The 24,383-nt window shown below is 40.8% G+C and overlaps 1 protein-coding gene across 2 annotated transcripts in view; it reads left to right on the top strand.

Moving 5' to 3' along the window:
• The window catches only part of LOC135489798 (acetylcholine receptor subunit beta-type acr-3-like), a 39,641-nt gene extending 16,476 nt beyond the window's left edge, over window positions 1-23,165 (top strand). For both annotated transcript variants that reach the window (XM_064775349.1, XM_064775348.1), the window contains 5 exons: window positions 15,087-15,229; window positions 15,627-15,671; window positions 15,961-16,070; window positions 16,551-17,095; window positions 17,640-23,165. In XM_064775349.1, the coding sequence (XP_064631419.1) occupies window positions 15,087-15,229; window positions 15,627-15,671; window positions 15,961-16,070; window positions 16,551-17,095; window positions 17,640-18,106 (1,310 nt within the window). In that variant the 3' untranslated portion in view covers window positions 18,107-23,165. The remainder of the gene's footprint in view (window positions 1-15,086; window positions 15,230-15,626; window positions 15,672-15,960; window positions 16,071-16,550; window positions 17,096-17,639) is intronic.
• The last annotated feature ends 1,218 nt before the right edge of the window (window positions 23,166-24,383 follow it).

Here is a 24,383-nt window from a genome sequence, read left to right as displayed (position 1 = left end):
AGATTGATGTCGCCTCCTGTCCACGAATTGCACTTCAGGACCAGCATTCCAAATTGAAGTGTGTCCCACAATAAATGCCAAGTTATATTCTCTTTGTGGTAATCAGATTACTCTCATTATTCCTATTGCACCTCCTGATCCAGTGACGTTGTAGTACGAGGCTACCGTAGTCACAATATTCTAGTAGTTAGCACTAAATTCGGTGTCCTCATTTATTGGTGTCTGACATACGTATTGGTGTCTGATGTACGTCGTAATAGGGTTCAAGTAGGAAGGGCGAAGTCAAACCCCTCCCCCTTGACCCGTGCGCTGCAGTCTGCAAGGGGGGTCATCAGGATTTACTTGTGATGGTTTATATAGTGCTAGTATAGTGCCAATGGTTCTTCCCGCGCCGTGCTCCTTTTTGCATCCGCGATGCCTCACGACGCCTAAAATGTACTTTTACCAACTTACTAAACACTTCCAGAGATACAAAACACATTAGAACGATAATCAGGTTTATAAGTCGAGTTACTCCGAATAAGATTTCTTGCGAAAAGCTTTCAGTCCGCATCGGAACCATCTTGCTGTGGTAAGTTGTTCGTAAGTTTTCTTCAAATATCAGTTTGTCCGAATAGGTGAATCTTCACAGTAAATGAAGTTAGCGCAGGCAAGCAATCTTTGTTGTTGTGTTCTCATACTACCAGAATTTTCGTTTGCGGAGGTAATCGCAGGTGCTTGGGACAAAAGTCTTTTTCGCTGCGACCTGCGATCATACCACCTTTACCTGGCCGCAGATGAGCGATCGTTTTGCGCTCATTGCAGCGATAATTGTTGCACGTCGCAGCAATAAAAACCAGTCGTTTGCGGGGTGCTTTAAAAAGACGTTTGCTATATGCTATGTTGAAGTGAGTTCTGACGCCAATGCATCTTTAAGCGCATTTAACGCATTATTGATGACGCAGGTAAAATTTTGAGGCCGCACACATGCTTGTTTTGACAGATGTTTGCTTTCACTGAAGGTTTTAAATGAGCGGAGATGATACGGAAATAATATCCTTTTTATAGTGAACCTTAAGACTAACTAATTCATTAATAATTTTACCTGTCGTTTATCTACACACTTTTCGTACTGTAAAAATATAAGGCAAATGCTTCCTTGAGAACGTTTTTATCACATGACGGTAATAATCACTTCTGATTATATCAATTTCAGTATCTTAGCTCGAAGAGAGAAAACAAGAAGGTCGAGTTGTCTATGCCACTGAACTTGGTTTCTTCAAGTTACAAAATCATTCTGAGCGTTCAACATGTTCAAGATAGTTGACCTTTCTTTTTGGTAGAAGAAAGGCAAGTATCTCATCATGATTTAGCGGATATTTCGAATACATCACATGGCCGTGGAATGAAATTTTGTTACTCTGTGCTATAAGTTCAATGCGCGCTCCTCATCCTTTGTTGGACATGAGATATGTTGGGTCTTTTCGTACGAAACTGGCTTCCAGATGAAGTAAAATGAAAGTTTGTTTTCTTCATTTTGGAGCCCTTGGACGATTTTGGGAGGTTTGGCCAGAGGTCCGATTCTTTTCTGTGGATATCTTGAAATCTTGCCCTTACGTTATTTTCCTCTTACATCGCAGTTAACAGAATTCGAACTTAGCTTAATACACAGTCTATTGTCTTTAAACAAAGCCCGCCCGCGAGCGACCTTGGCCCAAATTCCCATTACTCTTTCATTAAAGGAGAACCAGGGCAAATCTTATAACATCGACCCCCACGAAACCACTTCATGGGGTCGATAGGCCTTGACCGACGAGGGCAAAGAAACGTAATTTGGAACATTTTAGCTCTATCGCTCAACTACATGACGGGAAGTTTGAATACTATTGGGTAAAAACGCTAACATACCACATTTGCATATTTCGCTTTAATTTCCCAAGGCAATGTCTGCCTTGAACTCATTGTCATTCGGGTCATATTTGGGGAATGATGATCATTGACATCATTATAGTCTATTCGTAAATGTTTAACCACATCGTTTGGGGTACTGGAGAGCGAACAACTGGTCGGAATCCTGGAAATAAAATTTTGATATCTTACGTACACTCTTAGAAATAAAGCTTTTTGAACTTTTGGAAAACCTTATGGTTTTTCGACCAACACTTATAGGCACGGCGTAAAGGCTTTTCAGCAATGTATAAATCATTTAGAGGTAGTAATTCACAACCTCAAAAACCATTTTGGGTTTTTCATTTTACAAAAAAAACCTCTACGGGATGCATTTTTGCGTTGGCCGAAAAACCTTTAACTCTTTTTAGAAGCTTAGAAGCCTTTAAACTGAGCCTTTCAACCAGATTGGTCGAGGAAAAAACCGAAGAGAGCGGAAAACGTCAAAATTCAATGCACCACGTCAATGTATACAGATACATACAAAACTCTTTATATCGCTACAATGGTAACTAAAATGAGACGTTCTGTTTCTAGTATTCGCGAAGCAAGGTTAAATGAAAAACAAACTTTCAAAAATCGACCAGTAGTTATATCGGTTAAGTACCCAAGACAGTTTTAACTCATCACCATTCTCATTCCTCATCATTATAGAATGACTTAACCGTGATTGCAATCCTTTGATGAAACATCGTTATGATAGCTAACACATACTGCTTTGCTATATATAGCTGACAGCAGAAGTATATCAGACATGTTCGAGCAGTATTCATCTGCTTGTACCTGCAAGCGCAGATCTGCTTTGATCAGCATTATCTACCAGAATTATCCAATAGCTGAAAATCCGGTCACGGAAAAGGTTTACACTGATATTATCTCTATCTATAAATACATGCAGGTAATTTTAAATTCATATACCTTATATTATAGGTTGTTGAATAAACTAGTCACTCCACCTTTAGAGCATTTCTCCAGTATTTGGACTTATCAGGTTTTTGCTCCGGATAACACCAACAGTACAAGAGTACTGCGTGAAAAGCACGAGGTCAAAACATCACTTACGTCGGTTCATGTTCCTAAGGCAATGTTTTACCCATAATTTTCATTCAGATCATATTGATGGAATGACTTAACCGCGATTACTGGATTGCAACAATCCTTAGATCAAACATCAGAGGAATACCCCTGGGTATCCGGAAATGTTGTCTTACTGAAGAATGATGGTGATATGTAAATTATGTTTGCTGGTTGGTGGAGCCCGGATTGAAATGTTCACGGGTGACTTGCGATTGCATAAGTTGCGCTGTGTGCAGTTCTGTGGCGTTGCGGTGGCTTTCTATAACGAGAATGTTTGTATCTTATGTCGGAATGAAAAATACCAGGCTATACTACTCATAACAGATATCAAGAGAACTGATACTGATAATTTGGAGCGAACTAGCAAGTATTGTGCTTGTATTAAGTGACAGAAAAAAGTTTATACACTTTTCATCGCGAAAATCTCCCAAAGTATGATTTTAATTTTTAACAAATCTCTGCCAGGTGTGGCTGAGGTTAATACTTTAGGTTTTCCGTTTCTTTAGTTTCATTATATACTTGCATTCGTTATTGCGAAATAGCTATTTGCTAAAGTGACACAAAAATAAGTACTATATACATTTGATCTGAGATAACTCCCAAAGCATAAAACATAATTTTGCCAGATTTCTGCATGATGTATAGCTGAGATCCATACATTTGGATTCCAGTTTGTTGTATCTCATTACCTGCATTCATTATTTGGAAAAAGCCGGTTGCATTTTAAAGCACTTCTGCACCCGAGCAGGTTTTGATGGGCACATTGGGTGTCATCCCTTTTGGTTTTTGAGACACTCAGTATAGTCTTGTATGTACAAGTCATTTTGATATTAGAGGGGGTACGGGGGATGAGACTTGGGGTACCGTGAAACGAGGTGGAAATAGTCCCTCCGAAACCATTCGACGTGGCCATCTTGAAAAATCAGTTAACATAACCACCACACGACTGTGACGAAGGTCGTACAGGTGGCAGAGTGAATTGGCTAAAATAGTTCTCCTCAAAACAATCTTACATTTCGGCATTTTCGATCTATGTCGTACCATTGAAGTCGATGCTCTTCAAGAATCGATTTTAAACTACCACGACTGCGAGTGTGGACAAGTGGGAACTGATGGCACAATGCATAAAACATGGCTCAAAATCCGAGATCAATGTTATCATGATCTAGTAACACGGCCCTGATCTTGGCTGCCATATGTCCTGATTATCTAATCCCCAACAGCAACATCCGCCATCCTGTTACGCGGAATGTCAACATTAACAAACTGAAGACGGACTTGAGATTACACCGAAAGCATCTTTTATGCAGCGATCAATATCAGTTCCGACTCAGGCGATTGACACTGGTCCATACTTCGCATTTTTGGGGGATTGGATCATCCGACTGCACAAAGGTTTTCAGTGGTTAAAGTAACCTTCTATTAAAGATGGTAAAGGGGTCGATGAGTAGTCTTCAACACTACTTATATTTCGTTTCGACAGAAATGCAAAGCTAAAAAACCAACGCTACCAGAAACTAAATAAAATCAGTGTGTAGCAGTAACACCCGACAAAACACCTCGAACTTCCTTTTGCCTGAGAAGGTTGACCGTAGGTACAACCATTTTGGCTCGAACTTCAAATTCTAGAGCTTCTTCAGAATGAAATGCAATGTAAATTCCCATTTAAAACCTTGAAGGATGTTCTCTGGGAAACAACGAAGTGTTGTCCAACCTTTGAAATTGGCATTCACTTCGATTCGAAACAGTCCTAACTGCTTTAGGATTTGAAGTTCTAGCCAAAATGATGTTGCCTATGGTCAACCCTTAAACTCTCTCATCTGGAAATTCACTGAGTGAATTAAGTTTGCATATGTGCCCCATTCGCCATTGCCAGTAGCAAAATGCATAGCGAGTAAAGAAACGGGTTCTACGGGAGCAGATTGGGTATCCATGGTTGCTAGAGTTATTCAGTCTCCAAGCATCATTGGACTGTTTGAGTTCATCATTAAATTGGGCATCAACTCAAGGATGCTTCGCCTTGTCTCTTGATGTCACCTCGTGCAGTAGGCAAATGATGCGAGCAAGTTTATTGGGGACCGATCTACTATGGCTTTCGAAATTGGCATCCTCGTACTTTAGCGGGTGTATCTGACTTTCCAGCAATAGTAACGTAATGGTCATGACAAAATTGCAAACTGAGTCTGCATAGCTGTCATTTGTGCTGTTGGCTGACACTTGTTCAAATCTAGATGAAAGTTTGTTGCATTGAAGACGCCGGTGGCCAATATTATAAGATTCAGTATGGCAAGCCAGATATTCAGTCCTTGAGCACTACAGGTAAAAGTTCGCATAGTGCATCAGCCTTATGTATCATGGTATTATGCTGGTATAAGCTATCTGGATGGGTCATGAAATATATGTTACCACCCTGCCACGATTCCGTAACGGTTTAAGCAATTTTTAAATGGGAGGGGGGCTACAGCAAGGGGCTAAGGAGTCAAACGAGTGGCCTGCGGTGGTAATTGGCAGAAAAAGGGTCTGATTTAACTTGGGATGAAGGATGATATTATTCGTACCAGCGAGATTTGGAGCATTTGGTTTCTCCTCCCTTGCATTTTCAAACCATACAGCCATGCCATAGCGGCACCCTGTATTCATTGCCATCTCTCGGCGATTCGATGTATGCCAATGTTGCCCGACCATTCCGCCTGCAACCAAAATCGTGTCAATGTCACAACGTATTCATCCCCTACCTTGATTTTTTCTCGGGGGGAAACAGATTATTTTCCGCGGGTCACGTTTTGCTGTCGACAGCACTCCACGGGGAACATGAAAGTGTTTGACTCGATTATCTGGGCTCCAAGACGAATGGTTGTGGTACACATGGAGTACATTGTACAATGTACCTGGATATTAAGACAGTACATGCACATGGAAATAGTACCTGTACATATGTACATGTACCTTAGCATGGTCATATTCAGTGGCAGGGGGCAGGGGGGGAGGGGGCAGGGTCAACAGACGTCTTCGAAAAACGCATTACTTCTAAGGAAGTGACTACTTGGCAAGCCCGGCTTACCAAACAGCGACTTTTTCTTGTCCTGAATGGAGAGCCGAACTCATCAATATTAAAGTAAAGTCTCCAGCTCGCCAAACAGGGTAGATTTTTTACCTGTTTGGCAAGCCCGGCTGGCCGAACAGGGTGGCTTTTTAGTGCTGTTTGGCAAGCGGCTCTCCAAACAGGACAAAAAAAGATGCCTGTTCGGCGAGCTGCTTGCCAAATAGACCCGACCTACTTATAAATTGACATAGTTGGCGTAATCCACATCTGTACATTTCAAACTTTTACACCGGATTGAAAAGCCGAAACGAAATATATCACTTGGTGGCACGAGTGGTATGTTCTTCAATATCCTTTTGCAAAATGATAAAATTTTTATAAAAAGGTTTTATTCGGAGTCAAAAATACATTGGCCACTGACAAGACGCAAATCATGTTAATCTCGTTTTATTGGCCTTATAGGAAATGATTGACAGACAGATCATTCACACTTCTGACATGAGAGCGCTATCATCACAATTATTAGAATGCCGCGGGTGACTCTAAATCTGGCCACCACTTGTGATGCTATTATGAGCAACATGACTCGTCATCAAGCTATCGTCGGGCGTGCTAGCCACTGGCTAATATCACAAGGCTAACACGGAGCATTTTCTCATAACGACACTTGTTGGGTATTTTTATCAGTAGGGTACAGCCCGTCATAAATCTTAGCCTTTGAAGCGGGATCGAGCTCTGTAACACCACAGGGAGATCGCATCACGAAGAACACACGGGTCATCATCACCTCACGGCCCCAGGAGCAAAATGATCCGATAACGGGTTGAGACGATTACAGATTTTGCTAATCCGTGTCTATTGTTTTTCACAAATAGGCCATATGTCAGAAAACGGAACCGTATCGTATACAAAAATTTTTCATGCATACAAACTTTGAAAGGAGTAAACGGATTTGAAAATACGTCCCTTACCGACGAATGCAACATGATGCAAACATATATTTTCTCATAATGGCTTTTTATGGGGAGGGTGCATGCCATTAAAGATCTTACCATAAGCTTGGCGCTCTATAACGGCACTAGGGAGAATATCGTATCGCACAGAACACAAGAATCAACAGCTTAAAAAGGGAATGGCCCGCCAAAAAATGGGGAGTTTTGGACGGCCCGGTCAAAACCTTAGGCGGGAATAAGGTTTCATTGATAAATATAAGGAGTTTCAAGGCCCCCAAATCACTTGTAAGGTTCAATAGATACTGGCCTTTCATTGGTTTACCGTCTGCATATCATTTACATACTCTCATTTTGAAAAATATGACAATATTTACGATCACGTTATTGATTTTTGCAACATTTTCGGTAACGCGCCCCTTGCGGATCTGTAAGGTACCATTCGGATGCTTGAAAAATGCTTCGTCTCGTCGATTCGCTCGCAGATAAACCCATCAGGTTGACTGCAGCAACTTTTAATTGTTGGAGACAGAGAAGGAAGGAATATGATTATCAGTTTGATGAAAACTTTGCAAAGTTTCTTCTTGGGACTCGAAATCCATACTACTATTCTCTCCATTTTCCATTTTCTCCTCTCTCCAACTCACTACTATCGCTATTGACTGCGTAACATACACTAACATTCTTTCGCTATCATTGCTAACTTCATTTACTAGAACACTGGCCTCTTTGTAGCCGATTATGTAACCCATAGTGGAAACACCTGACAGCACCGCCCGGCATGATCCACGTGCTACTGGCATATTTATAACTCGTAGTAAATAAGGTTGTAAAAATATGCAAATGAGATGCCGTATATGGAAACCATGACGTCACTAAGCAGTTCTTATTTCTGCTACGGGTGACGCTGTTGCTTGCTTCTGGAGGCGCTATTCAACCTCTTTAAGGCGCCATGCAGTCGCAAGACGATGCGACGGCAGGGTCAGGTTGCGTTTGAATAGTTTTGTTCTGTATACAAATACGGTTGTGGGTACAATAACAATCTATTTTTTTCCAACATACCTCCGTCAGAAAACGGAACTATATGCATTACACTGCGTGGTCAATAACTTTCAGTGAGACTACGGACCTCAAGCAAATGTTCGTGCATTACATGTACGTATATTTGCAATTGCCGGTTTGACCCATCGACCCTCATGCAAGCTATTTCGTGAAGGTCGATGTTATCACTTTCTAGTGAAACACAATTCAAATTCGATTACCAATTTCAAATATTTAACGAACGGCGTATGCCTTTAACATTTTATCAAAATCCATTAAGATAGTTCACGCTCTGTAGAACGGGACTTTCTTTATCTTTTAGGATACGAAATGAGCTTGTGAAAATCCCCTCAGAATCCTTTCGCAATACTATTAGTGGTTCGCCGAGTAAACTGGATTTCACCCTGATACGGCATTTCTCGGATTTAAGATAGGTACAATTTTCAAGAGAAGTGCAAAGATCTATATCCAATAAATGAATAAAACTTGGGTGAATTCATTGATCTTCACCAACTACTTTTTGTAACCATCCATTGGTCTATTGAATCTCTCAACATTCCCATGATCAACAACTATCTGCATACTCGAACAACTAATTTAAGACATAAGTACTGATACGACTAAGTCCCAAAATTCGCAGCCATTTTTGTGGCACTTCGCTCTAGTGACAGCCCTCCAAATGTAATGTGATTACGCGAGCCGCCGTGCTACAGAAAGTGGCCAGGTCTCAAGTGCAACCACTTTCAGAGTTTCTCAATTCATTTATCCGATACGTGTTCTCGCAATCTGACGCCTGAGACTGTGTTTAGATCGAATCATGTGCACTTGAAACGTGAGACTTTTTAAGAACGAACAATTTCCGAACATACCAAATACCAATGGGTCGGATTGTATTAATGCGCAACGGTATAAGACCACGGATAAAATATTTTTTACCAAATCGTCTGGATTAGAGTAACCAGCTCTGTGAATGGCCATTCCGAGGTCTGTGCCGGTGTGCCATTTCTGAGTATCATGCGTATTTACGTTGTGGTAAACGAAACAGTTATCTTCAATATGCAGCCTGCATATCCCAAAAATTTGTGCTGTAAAGCAACTTCACACTACGTTATGACGTGTTTGGCATTATCTGGTGACGTATTATGCACTATCTGATGACATGGTCAGCATCTTAATGAGAATCTTGCTGCACCTTACCTATATCTGTTTATCTATTTTCGCAATGATCCCTTTTGATGCTGGGCTTTTGATACTCGGATAAAAGGGCCATGAATTTCTTTCATCATTAATCCGGGCAAGTCTTAAGGTCCATCGGATTGTTAAAAATGCGCTTCAGGATGTTAGATGTTACAAATGTAATGTAGTATCTGTATCGGCTGACCAAGGTAGGCTTATCCTAGCTCCGTAAACGAGCGATTGCCGTCGCTGCAACCAGCGATTATGATCACATGCGACAGAAATCACTTGTTTGTATTTTCATGTTACATGTAGGCCCCTGCCACAAGATTCGATGAGTGCTTTAACTTGTGATCAGTATCAAATTAACCCGGCGATTACCGATTATACGCGCTGACGAGCAATCTTCTTATCAATCATCGCATCGGTAATTGTCGCAGGCCGCAGCGACAAAAATCGCTTGTTTACGAGGCACCTAAAAGACTGATCAGCACAACTTTAATCAACGTTTTTTTTAAATTTCATGCAGTCTTCGATTCTTATCAATGACGAATTCAATTAGGTCAACTTCTTAAACCATGATTACTGTTGCCCGATTCTATGGCGTCCCAGTTGAGCTTATTTTTCGGAATCAATATTTTTTTTGTTCCTACGCATTTTCATTTCCGCACTTCCAATTTCATAATTTTGGTAATTGATTAACGTCTTAAAACATTGTAAATAGACCAGGGACAATATGTCTTATGGAAAAAGATATTGGGGTTGTCTTAAAAAATAACGTCTGGTAGTTCAATACTTGGCTGTTAACCTTTATAAGGAGGGATTAGTTTTTGGGTTAATCTCTATCTTTATGCAAACTAAGTTAGCGATTGGAAAGACTCTGCTATAACCTTTTTCACCTTTAAACAACCGGACAATTTGGCGTTGAAAATAACCCACCTTTTTTTCAAACGTGACAGAGTAAATTAACAGGAAGTAGAATGAAGATTAGAGAAGTTAAGAAAATCGGATGAAAGACGTTTGGAAGAATTAGGCTAATGCAGCAGTATCTCGTTTCTTTACACTCATTCGACAACGACAACGGTGTACCATGGTGATCATAAAAACATACACCCAGACGAAACGTATAAATTACTTCCATCGTCTAGTAAATAAACTAGATTGAAAAACTGCAGGCAAGTTGGGAATCGCAATCTATCTCCATTAAATGATTATTAAATTGAATCCCAAAACGGTTCTTTAAAATTGAATCAGATGTTGATAAATTGATTTTTTTCTGAGAACTCTTGCCAGTTTTCGTTGTAAGAGATTTTTTTCTCTTCTTGTCACTGGTTCGGAAACACACTCTGTTACACAGACGTATGAAATAGTCTCGAATTTTGTTGCCAAAATCTTGAACAAGTTGCTAAAAGTGTATTATGTTTATTGATACACTGTGTATAAAGTCGACTCGATCGTTGCGTGAAGCGCATTCTACTTTCTTGACAACAAGGGAGCAATTAGCAGAGACAGATAGCAGCCTGCGTGATTCGAATTTTAATTTGTTAATGAAACTCAACATGTACTGATCACTGTTAATTGCCAGCCTCCTGCATGCAGACGTCGTTAGGACCAATTAGCATAAGACTAAAATTGGAAAGCGAAGTCTTGTAGACATGGCAGATTCGCCAACAAATAATCTTTTTCTCATCAGTTAATACTTAACGAGATTAAAGATTAAAAAATACAAGATAAAAGCAATGTTTGCCAGCTTAACAATTTGGACAACGGTCTGTCCCTATTTTAACGACAGAAAATGGAATAGGTTCTCAGGAACTGTATGTATTTTGCTGCATTCCTTTAAATCGGCCAGCACTTCGGTCAGCCCTTAAGAGTTGTCCATGTGCAACAGTGAAGTTTAAACGGTTTTCAACATCTTAAATGACAAAAAACGAAATATCCATATGGGTACCAAAAACAATGGATTATCCATTGTTGGTGCCATCCATATGGGAGAGTTTCCGTCCATATTTGCATATATCTGGATGGGCGCGCGGCACAGTCGTCGACTTCAAACGGCCAGACTGATACAGTATGCTGCAGCTCCATGAAAACCCACCATTTCCCCCGCATTGGCGCTGGGGATGGTCGAGGTCGACCTACTGCATTCTCGAGTGTAGACTTCATTGTTATTCACCGTCATCACCTGACACGCTCGCCTGCAGACCAAATTCCAAATCAAATCATCCCTGGTTTACAGAAGGGAGTCAGCGGACACAAGTTGGACTGATTCGGTTAGATTGTGATAACAAAGTTACGGCGTCGGATCACCTCCACAGATACCATCATAGTTTAGACTTTATTACCACATTCCCAATGTTTGTTACTAGTGTAAACCTCATAATAATTGTACATTTTTTAAAGGAGCAACTATATAGAAATTGATATTGATATTGATATTGGTCTCCCAAGTTTCCCGATTTGATTTACTTGTCGAATCGGGCAAATGCAGATCCAATCCTCTTCTTCTCTTTCTTCCATTTACTGGCAGGGACGCAGTCATCGATAAATATGCCTTACAATAATCGAGAGATCTCTTTCATCTCAGACCTGTCCAGCATATCCTTTCGACTTTGGCCCTGTTTGCAACAAGTCATGTGCACTAAAACTTTTCCCTGTCAGTTTTTCTCTCTCGGTGGTTGGCATTATTTAACCTCGGCTTGGGGTGCTATGAAACAAAATTGATTAACTCGATGTAAAATGCGGTTCCAATGCTTGGTTGTTGCTCCACCCAGTCATCACTGTCCCGTCTGAAAGTTAGCAACAAGAAAAATAAGTCAAGGTAACTCGTACTGCAAGTGCATCCCTAAAGAAAGATTTCTATTGCACCCTAATGCTAGGGTGCCCTGTGGGTGCACTAGTACCCTATATAGCACCCCACTAGAAGTAATCACAGGCGTTCGAGGCAGGCCAGACAGTAGGATTGTACGAATCGTCGCATGAAGATCAAGACTACCCGCAGCCTAATTCGATCATCGAATAAATATCACTGATGAGTGTCAATCCGCATTGTATTGGGTGGCGTCGCGGAATAAGTCAATCAGCAAATAATTTGTGTATATTTATCGGTCTGCGGGAGCACAACAAGTGGGGTCATTTGGTTGCATGTCAGTGGTGAACTTTGACGCATGCAATGCTAATTTTCTCAGTGACTGTGGGCTTATATCATTGGTACCAAGTAGAAATTAACCCTTTCACTCTTAAACATAAAGGTGTTTGAGCTTCTGAAAAACCATTTAGGTTTTTTTCAGCCAACAAAACAGCCGTAGAAATTTTTCAGAGAAATGACAAACTCCTAGTGGTTTCTTTTCCCTGAAAAATGTCTACGGGGTGCATATTTGTGGTAGTTGAAAAACCCTAAAAGGATTCCAGAAGCTAAGAAACCTTTATTTTCTAAATTTCATTGTTATCAGAGCACATTTTGATAAGATCGACCCCCACGATACAGCTTCATGGGGGCGGGTGGGCCGCCAAACTGGCAAAGGGAAATGTACGTAATGGCCATGCCAGCGGTTATTAGAAAATAACGATATGTGAATATACGCTGGGAAGAGCACGAGTCTTGCCAGTAACACGCCCGTCTGTTCCGTCAAAGATAATTGAGAAGACTCCATTTAAATAGATGATCCGAAACTGCAAATTTGATTTATATATTACGAATCTACAAAGGAATACTTCAGATGGGTTTCATGCAGATGAGAAACATGTAATTTGATTTGAATTAATTTACGGGATGCGTTCCCATCGGTATTCCTCACCGCGTGGCTCATGCATCAGCATTCCAACAATCCGCGCCTCACATAGCTGGAGTTCCATATCCACACTCCGCGTCACAGGCAGAGGCGTACGGCTAGCTATTTGGTCGGGGGGGGGGGCAAAAGTCTCTTGGGAGGGGGGGGGGATTACACAAATTTCCAATGTATAAATGTGTACCTAGCTGTTACTGAATATTAATTTCAACATTTCCGTTGTGAAGACAGATGTACAAACACTGTAGATACCACGTTTCAACAAATTTGCGTGCATCATGACTGCACTATGACATTGTGAACACTTGCATTTGTATTTTCCTGAGCCACGATTAAATACGAACGTATCTCTTTCATACGCGAAATTTCTTTTTTCTTTTTTTCCTGTGCCTTGTTGTTTTCCCCACGCAAATCAGATAGTTGTCTCCACGGAGGTATGGCGTTCCGCGGAGAATACGACATTGATTCGCCGGATGCGTTTGTTGAGAAAAAAGAATTATTGAGGATATCAATTTGAAAAGGTCACAGTACTAAGCACGTCTCTGAAGTTTTCTAAGATTATTACATTTTGCAGCGGGGTTTAATGGATTCCTTAATCTAGTTTAGTTTCATCGATGTTGACAAAACTTTTAAGGATTACGAACAGATACAGTGAGGAAAAAAATACGATGCATGTGTAGTATCCAATTTAAGCACGTGTGTGAGCTATTTTTCGGAGAACGGTAAAAAGGAATTTTCGCTTTTTACTGCTTCATTTTGTTTCGAGACATAGCTGTTGTCAGAATATTAGATTAGTCACACAGCGGTTGATGGTGCGAGGATAAATGTAGCTGATTGAAAACACGTAAATTCTTCGAAATAAAGGATTTTTACCTTAACCTTTCAACACAAATATCCACCCCGTAGAAGTCGTTCGGTAACCTCTACGTATGGGGTGCATTATTCGTGATTGCCGAAAACGCCCTCAAGGTTTTTTTAACACCTCAAAAATCCTGCATTTCTAAAAGTGTGTACACACCTGTAGTCACCAAAACCTGAAGATTTTGCAGCAGCACATGAAAGGAGCGGTGTATGTAGCAGTCGTAAATGCCCCCCCCCCCCCAAAAAAGTGTCCTTCCTGAGTGGCGGATAAAATTGTGCTTCAAGAGAGACCCATGACGATAACTTCACTCCGATATTGTGTATTTAGATTTCTATTTCTCCGGAACACCAATAATTACGACCGGCGTACCCTTTAAAATCTAGTTGCCTCTGAAAACCACATTTTCACGAAATGCATAATATAAGCAAGCAGTACCATTTTTTTCAAAGCATTGATAACTAAATGTAACACATGGAGTCACGACCCCTGAGTTTAAAATCTGACACCATCCCTACAGCAACTGGGGCGATTACAAGCATTAAAGGTGCAAATCGTGATTACATTGGCAGGCGTTCTAATCGTTCCGTCATAATCGCCCAAAGCTATCGTCTGCTAATTAGAATCGAAGATAGAAATCTGTTTACATTGCTGCACGCGCCAAGATGTCTGTTACAAAATATTTTGATCTGGTAACACTGCTTGAAGCCAAATGTATATATATATGTAACACTCCTTATTCCACGCTTACTTGAAACAAACGTATCTTAAATCTACGTATATGTTCCATAATGTAATTTGATTCAAGGTAAAAAGTGCTGAATCATCATACTAAGAAGCCCCTTTCTTCTGTTGTACAGCGTAACAAAATTGGTAATCTTAACTCATTGTCCTGTTCAACCTAATCTGACCCAAAACTCGCTGTGCAATCTGTAGTAAAAGTGTACATCGATGTACATGCACTCAGGTAAATCTGCATGAAAGAATTCCAGCATCTGTTCAAAAAAGCAGCCGCCATATTAGCGGATGTGACGTCATGCTAGCAGCATCAAAGTTCAGACGTTGCGGCTACTGTTATTGATTGGAGTAATGTTACACTAGCAAATCAATCATTTATAAGCGAACAAACAAACAGAAGTGGCACTAATGTAACCGTCAGTTTTTTTATTCCCAAAAGAAATGTTAAAAATCGGTTGATGAGTTCTTTCTGTTTTAAATCTTTTCAGTCCGGCCGAAAGACAGCGACGAGCATCGCCTGTTCAGTGACATCTTGGGTAAACACTACAATAAATTCGTCCGGCCGAGTGCAAACTCGACACAACCCAGCAATATCACGCTTCAGATCTACCTCAAGAAGATTATGACAGTGGTAAGATGGGGAACAGGGGCAAAAATCAAGAAGTGTATTCTGTCCAGATGGATTTCAAAATGAAGGTCGATTACTGTCAAATAAAGATCGCTGGCGCCCCAGCAGTACATTAAAGGCAGTATTCATCTGTTTGGACCTGGTGCTAGCATAATGCATCCGAGCACGAAGTCTATTGCCAGATATTGCATCAATCTACCCGATAGCCAGCTACGAATGAAAAAAGATGCTACTGGAGGTTGCGATAGGCGTTTATAAAATTATGATAGAATGTCTGATCAGGTAGACAGTGCTGCTAAAAGCAGATTTGCAGTTATAGGCAAAAGAATATTGCTTCTAATTTCCTATGACTGATTGTATACATGTATAATGCATGTACTTAATTTGCTGTACATTTCAGGACGAAAAAATGGAATATATGTACACACGTTGGTTCTTGGTAATGGTAAGTGACTCACAGCAGGTAACGTGATGACGTCAAGTCACGTGATCCTAGGTCACATTGTCAGCGACCGGTCGTTGCATTAAATAGTTAATCCAGATTTTATGATAGGTTATGGTTTCATCGCGATATACGGCTGGGGTGGGCTAAATAAATTGTCAAAGTTGGGTGATGTTTACTCACCACAAATTGGCAAGGAATCAGGAGATACTCATTGATCTAAAAAAAAATGATTATATGTTTACTCCTACGGTGTTGTTTTCTTGTCTAATTCATTCTTCTCCTTCCACAGTCGTGGGACGACTACCGACTTGCGTGGGATCCTAAGGAGTACGGGGGACTTGAGCAGGTCGTTGTCCCTGGTCAGACAGTGTGGCTACCGGACATTGCTCTATTCAACGCGTGAGTATAAAGCGCCAAGAAAACGAGCGATAATTGTTGCATGCGATCATGATTGTAGTTCGCTGCGACAATAATTGTTCGTTTGCGGGCGTTTTCGGAGGAGCATACAGTGATCTGCAAATGGGCGATTTCTCGTGTCAAAAAAGGCATCATCTGAATCGAGACACTTCGAAATTCGTCTCAAACAATGATAATCATCAAAACCCACACTCTGTCGCGACCATTGATTGGAAAGCTCTCTTTTAGCAATTTCTAATGGCACTATTGTTGATTTGCTTTTCATTTTGGAGTGATTATACAGTTAATAAAGTGTTCTAGGTACACCTTGAACCCTGCACGTAGCACCTATCAAAAAAGAAAAACAAATGCATGACTGCAATAATAGATATATGCATTCAATTTTCAGTATTCATCGAGTTATACAATAAAATACTAATTACAACAAAAAACGAGGTATATGTATAAGCTTTTTCTTTGCAGAGTTTACGGCTATTACATTTTTGCAAGTTACGTCAAGTATGGCGTCATCCTCAACTCGAAGGGCAAGATGGTGTGGACGCCCGGGGGGACCTACAAGACATCCTGTAGCATCACCGTCACCTACTTCCCCTTCGACAGACAACACTGCAAGATGACCTTCGAGTCTTTCACGCACACGGCCAATCAGGTCCAGCTCTTAAAGCGTCCCGGCGGGGACACGGTCAACCTGGATGTCTACAAACGTAGCGACCAATGGAGACTAGAAAACGTCACGGCCATCTGGGAAAAGGAACCAACATATGAAAGCTTCTGGACGACCCGGATCCACATTGACTTCCATATAACCCGGAAGTGTGGCTATTACGTCATCAATATTTTGACGCCGTGCGTCATGATCTCATTGTTGGCTGTGACTGTGTTCTGTGTACCCCCGGACTCTGGTGAGAGGGTGTCTTTGGGCATCAGCATCCTCTTGACACTCACTGTGTTTCTGTTACTCGTCGCTGATAACATCCCAAAGACATCTGATGAGCTACCTCTTCTTGGTAAGTTCTCTAACTGATTCACAAACTTCTTTCACCCCTCGATGGTTTAGGCCTAAAGACCCCCACAAAACGTATTCATGGGGGTCGGTGTTATTGAGATTGCCCTGATCGGATGACCTCTTGGATTAGCCCGCGTTCAGCTTGTGTAACTTGTGAATTTACCTGCCCGCTAAAGAAAAAAGTTACAACATTCTGCTGCATGTGCGATGTTTTTGGGAACTAGACAGTTTGCACGAAACCATATTTCAAATATCGAAGGGTTTTCATTTTAGCGCATCGAAAAGAACTGCTAAGATCCTTCGAAGCAACATCAGGGTATCTTCCTGTTCCAGTATGATTTCTTTTCAAGAGTGGCTTTTGGCCAGCAGCACTATTGGTCGTCAGCGCAGTGACACGTTCATTATGTCACCCATTTACATACGTCCATTATGCCATGGCTACGTCGCAGGTCGCGGCGACAAAAATCATTGGTTTGCAAAGTGATTCGGAATCCCATTTTATGGAGTGAAATACAATATCTCAGCTGATTTTTTTTACCTTTCAGCTCTTTATCTGTGTGTGCTGATGGGCATGTCCGCCCTAGCAGTCATCCTCTCCGTCATCATCATCCACGTGTACAATATTGGCGGGCGGGCCATCATGTCAGACAATGTCCGGAAGTTCATCTTCTCCTACCTCGCCCGCGTAATCTGCATGAACCGCCAGCGCCACATCCACGCGCACAACATGAGGCGATTCAGCACCAACCACCACACCACCAACAACATCATCAGCAAGACACTCATCATGGAACCAGAGCCCTATATCAACAACATCGTCAACAAGGACTTCCGGCGCGACAGCTACGAGAGTGATGACAGGATGGGACAAGACTACATGAACGCCCTAGAGGACGAATGGAAAATGGCGGCCCGTATTCTGGACCGGTTTTTGTTGATCTTTTACTTTGTTACCATCGTTCTTATTAACTCCATCTTCCTCGTCCTCATCCCTATCATTCTGAGTAGTTGAAACTGTTATGTGCGCAATAGGTCTGTTGATAAGTGTGAATGACACGCCCTGTTTGAAGCCCGCGAGACCGGTTCATGCCCCGTCCTTAGACCGACTACCCATGACAGACCAATTGATTGGTCCACTGCCCTGAGTTGGACATCCTGACGAACATTGCTTGTCTGAAAATGACGTCACAGAAATATTTCTTGGGACATCCGTTATAAGGATAACCGTGAAAGATTGCCGAATTGAGTCACGAGCGAGTAGATGAACTGATAGGAAATGCGATTTGCCATTTCAAACTCAGACGCCAAGTTTTGAGTTCGCGAATGTTTATTAGTACGGGCTTCTTTCTATAAGTTCGTGGTATAGGCAATTAAATTAAATCAAAAGTTTAAAAGCAATTAGTAAAAGCTGTTTAACGTCTTAGGCCTACTTATTTTTCCTGGACCACCAGCATTTACGAATGGCGTAACCCTTCAAAGACCTTTCCGACACGACTTCGCAGATATTTTTCTTGGCGTGCTCTTAGTTTCTGGGACTTGTTGGTCTACTTATCCATGATTAATGGCTCTCCCTCCAGACGCGGCATCGGTCATAGGTCTTGTCTTGAACCGGGCATTTGCTTGAGACGCAAACAGGGTTACATCGACCTACAACGCCATATTGCCTTCGTTTTGAACGCATGGCGTCAAACAGACATTCAGGATGACCAATCCCCTGCCTTCCTGCATGCAGAGCATGAAGGTCACGTGTCTTCGAGGTTGTGGGTTCGGCACCAGAACGAAAGGGCTTCGGAATCAAAGATGGCGGTTTGTCCATCTTAAAGGTGAACTGCTTTGGATACAACAACAAAAATTCTTTAATCAAAACACGGAAGAAACTGAAAAAGCGAGGCTTGGGTGCAGGCAAAGGTTTTCGTCAAAGCATCATGGGCCCATAGAATAGAATCTATGATGATCATCACATATCACGTTTTACATCGGATCTCCCATCGTAGATTCTATTATGGGCCATCATAGGTTCTATGATGGCCCATGGAAACTTCTTATTGAAATCTCATCAGAGCCTCTATGACGGTGGGTCCCATATTAGTGCGCATAAACATCAAAGTTTATAATAACCCAATAGTGTAACAGTCCATATCGCCTTGTTCACGGTCGGGGTGGAATTGGTTAAAAACTCTTTACTCCACAGGGCCAACAACGTTCTGGTCTCCTTTTCTGACCAGTTGTTGCTTGCACCTTTCTGTGGCTTTTTGGGGCATTTTATTCAGCTCTATGAAAGGTGACACTGACAGCGTGGTTTGTGTTTACAAGTGTTAAAATCCTATGATGATACGTCAAAATTTAATAACGCATTCCACCATGGTGGGTCCATGGTAGATTCGGCCATGTGGTTTCCATCAGTGAATCTATGATAGAGATTCGCCATCATAGATCGTTGAAAGCCCATGGTAGAATCTGTGATAGTTAATACCCTTCATAGCTTCGATGTTAGACACTTTTGCCTGTATACTTATAGCGTGGGCGTGTTTTTAATTATGATTCCGCTACAACTTCGCTTCTTTCAAAGTGTTCCAAAACGATTTGTAATAGTGCAAGGGGTTCCCCATTATTCCGGCTTTCTTTATTACATTTTATCTTTTGTGATTTTTTTTGAGAGAGAGTGACGTGTTTTGCCTGATTTTCCTTTCGTGATAATATGATTTAAAGCTACATGTAGCGTGAAAATATAGTTCAGTTCCGCCCGATTGTGACGACGACGAGTTCTGGATTGGCAATGGTTTGTTCTCTTGATAGTAATAATCAAACGGTCTCAGATCGGAGAACCTAAAACAACTTCTGACCTTGTTCCAAGGATAATTGATTACATGTTTAAATTTGCTGATTTATTGTTGTTTAGAGTCGGCACATTCCCGGTGAAACGTTTTTGTTATTCCCCATATTTTAGTGTTTCCATACAATAGAATTCAAGAGAGCATGACTTACATTTTTTTAAACGTGCTAATCTGTTATTCAGTGTTCTAAAACAAAGAGTCGAAACACTCAGAAATAGAAACACTCAAAGACGTTACACCGGTGTTACGTTTTGTCACCCAAATGGTGTTTGTTGTGACAAGCAATGCCGCCATGTGACATCAATTTCTATTCCACAACACCTCCAACTCATTGATTGAAAGTGATTTAAACTGCTTTGTGACCGCTTTCATATTTTGTACCAACCAAAGTGGTTATGGCTAGGACAGCAAAGCCGCTGTAGCTAGAACGAGGCCCAATGTAAAATGCACAGAAAATGATACTTCAATTACAACCACGGTTTTAAAAATGTACAACCACAAAATCCAGGTCCTTGGTTATACCAACTTGTTATAATTTACAATTCCTATTTTGAATTTTGTTGAAATATTTGTATGATTTATAGTGATATTATTTGTTGACCATTATTTGAATTTGTACACAGCGATGTTTATGCTCTATTTTAGTTTCACGGAACTAAGACCGGTTGATTAATTACATCGACATCTAAACAAAGTCGGAACAGGATGATGATGTCATGACCATCGGACAACATGTGGCAATTTAATTTTGGTTGTAGTAATGTGTTGAATGTCACCAAATGACCGTTTTGCATATAATATCTAACTCGAACTGAACATTCAGATAAGGTCTTAGTTCGGCGAAACTAGAGTATTTTATTTCATGGGCAAGACTCCTTTGGTTTGTTTCTTCCTCACGGCTTTAAAGTTAGTTTTTAAACCATCTGGATTTTACCGCATTTGTGTGGGAGGAACCCATAACTATAACATCGTTCGACTTTGAAAAACCTCAAAATCAATAAACTTTCTCCAAAACAGTTTACAATTAAGATGAACTTAGAACGCTTCCATTTGTCTTCTTTGATGGCGTTAAATCAGCGCCACTATCGGCAGGAAGTAGAACCAAATATTTAAAATTTTGTATCTGGTTATACGCATGCGTACGCTTCCGTACATGCGAATACATAACTACATTTACAACGACTTTTTAATGCGCAAGCTGGACACAAAATTTGGAATGGTTCCAACGTCTGCCGCTTGTAGCGCTGATTCATTGTACTCGGAGAAGTATTGCATGTTCGATATACAGTGTCCGTTGAGCGCGCGTGACACAGCTGTTTTTGTCCCCCAGGTTTCTTCTGAAGAGCCGTTCAGGATATTGATGAGAAAATAATATAATATGGTATTTGGCAATCAAGCTCACTTAACTGGGTGGACACTGTAAAGTGATAATTTCGAATCTAGTGTATCTGGTCAATTGCGCCGACACAGCGGTGGATAGGTCGGTCAATTTGGCCGTTGGTGTTGACAATAATATTATGATGTTGTATATAAGAATACGCATGATTTTAAAAAGTTAATGTATTTGTATATCTGCGTTTTCCTACCACCATATATTTGTTAGGTCTCCAATGCATGCCAACCCGTCTCCTTAAGAGACTACAACATATCATATCTCTGGATGTTTTTGCTAGGAGGGAAGATATGCTTTCACACCAGTTATGCACAAGGGCTAATATCATAAAGGAATAACCACAAAGCTATAACCACAGATGTGTGAATTGGCATTTAATTTCTTCTGGCGGTTCTAAGAAAATCGGTCAAATCGCCTTGGATCTTCGCCGCGAACTGAAGTGATAACTTCACGTTTATTTCTTTATGGTATTATGTATAAGAATGTACTATGTATCATAAAGCATAATGCATTTCTATGTATTAGAGTGTATGTACTGTCATAGCATAATCTGTGATCTTTTAGACAGCGTTAAACCCCTTTGTACATATGCCCATCTTCGCTAGAATTACCAAATGTGTCCACTAAATATCAATGAAATCAAATAAAATGGAGGTAATGAAACGAAATGAAATGAAACGAAACTATATTATATCATATTATATTAAACGAAACGAAACGAAACGAAATGAAGTGAAGTGACACAAAATCAAAATGAAATGAAATTCTTTTGTCGGAACACAATCAGGAAACCACGAAGATAAAAATACAAATGTACTAGGAATACATATCTAACATCTAAAACTGATTATATACAGATTATATACGGTATTAGTAACGAAAGCAGATATACTCGTAAGGTAAAGTCATGTGGTAAGGTTATAATCGTTGTACAATTATATATAGCCCCTTCATTGTGGAAAACAGCTCGCAGGCAGTACACATTACTGCACACAGAGGGTGTATTTAATTGTACCGGGACTACAATTGTACCATATTCCCTTACTTTGTACAGAAAATAGAGAGGTTAAGAACTGCCCAAAATACGAACGTACTCGGGACGTTTCACAATCTCACTAATAATGCTCCTGATTATCAGTTTATAAGCAAGACATGTATGCGATATTTGTGAGCAACTCAGAACTTAATTTAAACGATTTATTCGAGATTCGATTTTAGTCCGAGACGAATAATGACATGTAAAATAGTGAATGTTGTATCAAATAACTGCTGTACCTTGCCATTTCATTTGTTACATGAATAAATATTGATGTTGTATCGTGCAGTGTAAGATTCGATGGAAGTTTTCGGTTGGGTTACCTCAGACGAAATGCTCTACCAGCCCTACAATCTGAGCACTTTTGACCAGTACACATTTACACCTGGGTGGAGTAAGGCATGCATTCTGAAGCGACCAGACCAGAGTCTTACGCCGAACGTGGGTATCGAAGCGATCTCCTGACCGCTAGTCGAGATTCCTTGCCACTACACCACGACAGCGTCATCAACTTGACAGTCTTGATGACATCAACCCGAGAAATAATCACCTCGTTTGTGTTAGTTCTCGGATCCAAATCCGAACCTCTCTAATTGCGGGACATGGTTGGAGATTGACGGAAACGTTTTGGGAGTCGCTTGACCACCTGCGTAGTATACCGAAGTACGTCATAAAGAGGGATGACCATGATATCATACAGTATCGATATTAAACCTGCATGTGATCATTAACGTGTTGATTGATTAACCTGTAAATTCATAATAATAACTGTTGATTAATAATGTAAATAAATTACATGTGCTCTGTTCGTTAGTGTTGGTAATTCATTTCAACATAAACGTCATTCACGTTTACGTTCGAGTTCAGTCTTAACCGCGCTGATAAATGCTAAAACCACAATATCTGAGTTTGCTCTAACTGCCATCTGTCCTTTTTAATGGACAATAAATAATTTTTCATGTCTCCAACATCAAATTCTCCCCGCACGCCATAACCATGATATACTTAAATTGTTGCTCAGGCTCCTCTTCAGTTCTTCAAGTGGTAATTTGAGGGGATGTCTGTTTTCCCCTCCCAAATCAAAGAAAACAATATCGTGCAATTTTAATGTGAGAAGGAAGAAACCGGAGACACCGGAAGAAACGTACGCTGAGTCGCCCTCTCTATCACAAGGGTGTAGCTGTACCGTTCGGGTAACGAAACCGGGACCTCAGACTATACATGCAGCTCTTCAGTCAGCATGCTCTCCTGAAAGTGGAAACTTTCCTAAACTATCCGAGATATTCCGATATATTCAACCTATCACCACCTTCAAGGACACTCCTGGATAGGATCCACATGTACTAAGCCAAAAGTTGCAAACATTCAACGCATTTCTGAGGTCACATTTTGAAACCCAATTCACCTCCTTTTTCGCGACAACAATTCGTCCATTATAGGCCTAGTATAGATGATTGGGGTAGACTCCCCTCCTTTCGTGATCACACTCTGGGTGAGGCTGCTGCACCTTCTTCTTCTTATAACTCACACAACGTAGTGAGTGTAATGGTTACGTATGTGTATAAAGTGTAAACAAAATTCATATATCCATCATGTCCATCGAATCTGAAAAAATTTGTGCAGACCCATGACAGTTCCGGTTCCGGTACAGTTTGTTGCATTCCATACGGGCCGCGCTTGCCGATCCTGCTTTCACGACGCACCGCAACCACAGTTACCATGATTCCCATTGTTTCCTTCCTCGTGACGCAATTATTTCATGACGTCATGAGCCATTGACCATTCACGCAAGTAGATTCATTCACACCGGCGCCACTGAAGTGCGGGTGTGGGACATCATGATTTTAAAAATCGTCTGCTAGGACATATGTACAGGACAACGTCGGCGGAGACAGATGTGACATTTTATTGCAGACCAAAGCAAACGTCCTCTTCTTCTCGATTTACGTACTTTACTTCAAAAAAGTCAGTTTTAACACTACTGCACAATTATAGAGTGGTCTTAAAGTTCCATTTGGATAGAGAT

Source organism: Lineus longissimus, chromosome 6 (assembly GCF_910592395.1).
Source record: "Lineus longissimus chromosome 6, tnLinLong1.2, whole genome shotgun sequence".
Lineage (NCBI taxonomy): Eukaryota > Metazoa > Nemertea > Pilidiophora > Heteronemertea > Lineidae > Lineus > Lineus longissimus.
Note: the sequence above shows the minus strand (reverse complement) of the source record. Positions and strands in the feature narration are given on the sequence as shown.